Source organism: Myotis brandtii, unplaced genomic scaffold (assembly GCF_000412655.1).
Source record: "Myotis brandtii unplaced genomic scaffold, ASM41265v1 scaffold185, whole genome shotgun sequence".
NCBI classification, from domain to species: domain Eukaryota; kingdom Metazoa; phylum Chordata; class Mammalia; order Chiroptera; family Vespertilionidae; genus Myotis; species Myotis brandtii.
In genome coordinates, this window is record NW_005356870.1 from 3,884,779 (window position 1) to 3,887,576 (window position 2,798).

Sequence of the window (2,798 nt, forward strand, 5' to 3'; positions counted from 1 at the left end):
TTGGGGGGTCCAAAGGCCTCTTTAATTTTTACGTCTCTGTGTCTGTTCAAGTTACTGATGATCGGTGATTGGATAAATAAGATGTGGTACATATATACAGTGGAATTTTACTCAGCCATAAAAAAGAATGAAAATTTACCATTTGTGACAACATAGATGGACCTAGAGGGTATTATGCTAAGTGAAATAAGTCAGGCAGAGAAAGACAAATACCATGTGATTTTACTTGTATGTGGAATCTAAAAAAATGCACAAACAAAACAAACAAATTCATGGATAAAAAGAATAAACTCCCATTGCCAGATGGGAGAAGGGTTGGGGGTGAGAAAAAGGTGAAGGGATTAAGAAGTACAAATTGGCAGTTACAAAACAGTCATGAGGATGTAAAGTTCAGTTTAAGGAATATAGTCAATAATATTGTAATAACTACATATGGGGTCAGGAGTATTAGACTTACGAGGGAGATTGCCTCTTAAGTTATATGTCTAATCACAGGCCTACTCACTATGCTGTATACCTGAAATTAATATAATATTGAATAACTGTAGTTGAAAAAAATTTTTAAATTTAAAAAAAGAAACAAAAGATCTGCGAATGAGCAAAGGTGATACCTAAGAATAACATTCACTATATGCAGAAAGCACTCCTTTCCTAACCCTTTATGTCCATATATTCCCATGGATATTAACACTAACGTGTTTACTGCCTTGAGCTCAATCAAGGTATGTCATGATTTTAATGTGAATCCTTTGTTGTCCTGTAAGGTCACAACATAACTGGTTTTATGTAGAACAGGTATTCTTCATTTCTAGTTGCATGGCTCTTTTTCCTCCACATTGAGTATAGTATCCACAGTTATTCCTATGTCCTGCAGTGAACAGCCTCCCTCAACTTCCAGAGGTATTCTTGGAAAGGAAGTAGAAAGGCTGTATAGGGATGTGTGGTACCCAATTTTCACCATCCAGTCAAGTAGAACCTAAAAGATAAGAAAAGTAGTTGTCAATACTGTACACTCTGGTGTCCCTCAGGGTCATCATGATATTTTACAATTTGTTCATTGTTTAACATGCCCCTAAGAATAATGAAACAATGCTTACACCTTTCAAAGGGATTCTCTGGAGTGTAAAGAAAAATACCATACCATGGATTCTGAGATGTGAATAACCTTTAATACATTTGTTTAAGGCCCAGGGACTACTGGCACCCACAGTCAGCAGAGGCATTTAACAAATAGCAAGGCCCCAATCATAGGGAAGGGAAAGATTATTCAATAAAAAGATTGAGAAAAAGCAAGGGAAAAAAGAATGAAAAAATAAAAAGATTGAGAACAAAAAGTTAGCATTTGGGGGAAAAAAATGATTTGGATCATAATCTTAGCCACATCAAAATCAAGCAGGAACTAATGTATAATGGGAACAAAGTTAATACTGGCTGCTTTGAAAGCATCTTACCCACCAACCTGTGAAAATGTAATTGTAACAACAACAAAAAGACAAAAAATAAATAGGAAAATGGAAAACTGAAAAAAAAATTGCAGCAATCGCAGTTCAAAAGGACCCAGCAGGCCTAATTACCTAAGTTTCTGCAATGTAGTATACATAGAAATGCCCTTTATCCTCAACATGGACTACATGTAAGTGATGAGAGTACCAGGTAACTGTGTGACTAGTAAAACCTCTCCCACTGCATGAGAATATACTATTGTCAAATTCAATAAAAATATTTCTCAAAATACAAATTTCCTCACCTGTGAACTGCAAGACTTAAGAAACCTTCTCCTCAGAACACTCCCACTTGGACACCGGAGAGCTATGGTAACTACCTGAGGAATAAAAATGTTCAGATAAGAATTCCAATCCACTGCTCCATGCAATTCCAAAATTATAACATCTGTGATTATAAAAACTCACGAGGGATTTTGCAGGAATTAGCTCTGAGAGAGTAGACCAACATAAAGGTCCATATAAAATTCACTAAACAGAAGTAATTCTGAAATGGAAAACATCTTCCTATTGACTGAAGAGAGCCTTCCAGAGAGGACACCCGAGACTAAACAAGCTGTCTGCCCAGATCACATCCAGATTGCAATTGGGCTTCAAAAGTGACCTACCCACCCAGGAAGGTCCAGTGCCAGCTCAGTCTACAGAAAAGAGAAACCCTAGGCTGAAGGGAACAAAAGTTCCCCCGTCCACTCTACTGCTGTGGGCTGTGCACCATGCCTCGGTCATCCAAGCAAAGGAGACGAGCCTAGAGCTGGTCCTGGTTGCTGAGAGCTCGGAGAACTGTCGTGGGAGCAGTCCTCCTTTATCTGCATTATGTACTGAGTTTTCCCATACTCTTCCCTTTGAAAAACTGTAAGTAAAACAGCTATAAAGGGCTTACAAACTGCTAGTATATAAAGGACATTCTAAAAAGAAAAGATGATGAATTAGTCATTTCTTCTGATGTTCATTATTTACCTGTCAGGAAACCCTTTGTTACAGTCTTATCATAGTAACTATCCTGAAGTTATATGAGTACCACAGTATATAAAAATGGTGGTGTTTTATATATAAACTAGAGGCCCGGTGCACAAAAATTTGTGCACTCGGGGGGCGGGGGGAGGGGGTTCCCCCAGCCCGGCCTGTGCCTTCTCGCAGTCTGGGACCCCTCGGGAGATAACGACCTGCTGGCTTAGGCCTGCTCCCGGGTGGCAGAGGGCAGGCCCAATCCCTAAGTGCAGCCCCTGGTCAGGCTCAGAGCAGGACCGATTGGGGAGTTGGGGCGCCGCCCCCTGTCATGCACAGAGCAGGGCCGAT

The 2,798-nt window shown here is 39.9% G+C and overlaps 1 protein-coding gene across 2 annotated transcripts in view; it reads right to left on the reverse strand.

The window, feature by feature from the left end:
- Nucleotides 1-644: 644 nt before the first annotated feature.
- Nucleotides 645-2,798, reverse strand: part of UBXN8 (UBX domain protein 8) — a 16,373-nt gene continuing 14,219 nt past the window's right edge. For both annotated transcript variants that reach the window (XM_014537874.1, XM_005864044.2), the window contains 2 exons: nt 1,748-1,822; nt 645-976 (listed from right to left, as the gene is read on the reverse strand). In XM_014537874.1, the coding sequence (XP_014393360.1) occupies nt 809-976; nt 1,748-1,822 (243 nt within the window). In that variant the 3' untranslated portion in view covers nt 645-808. The remainder of the gene's footprint in view (nt 977-1,747; nt 1,823-2,798) is intronic.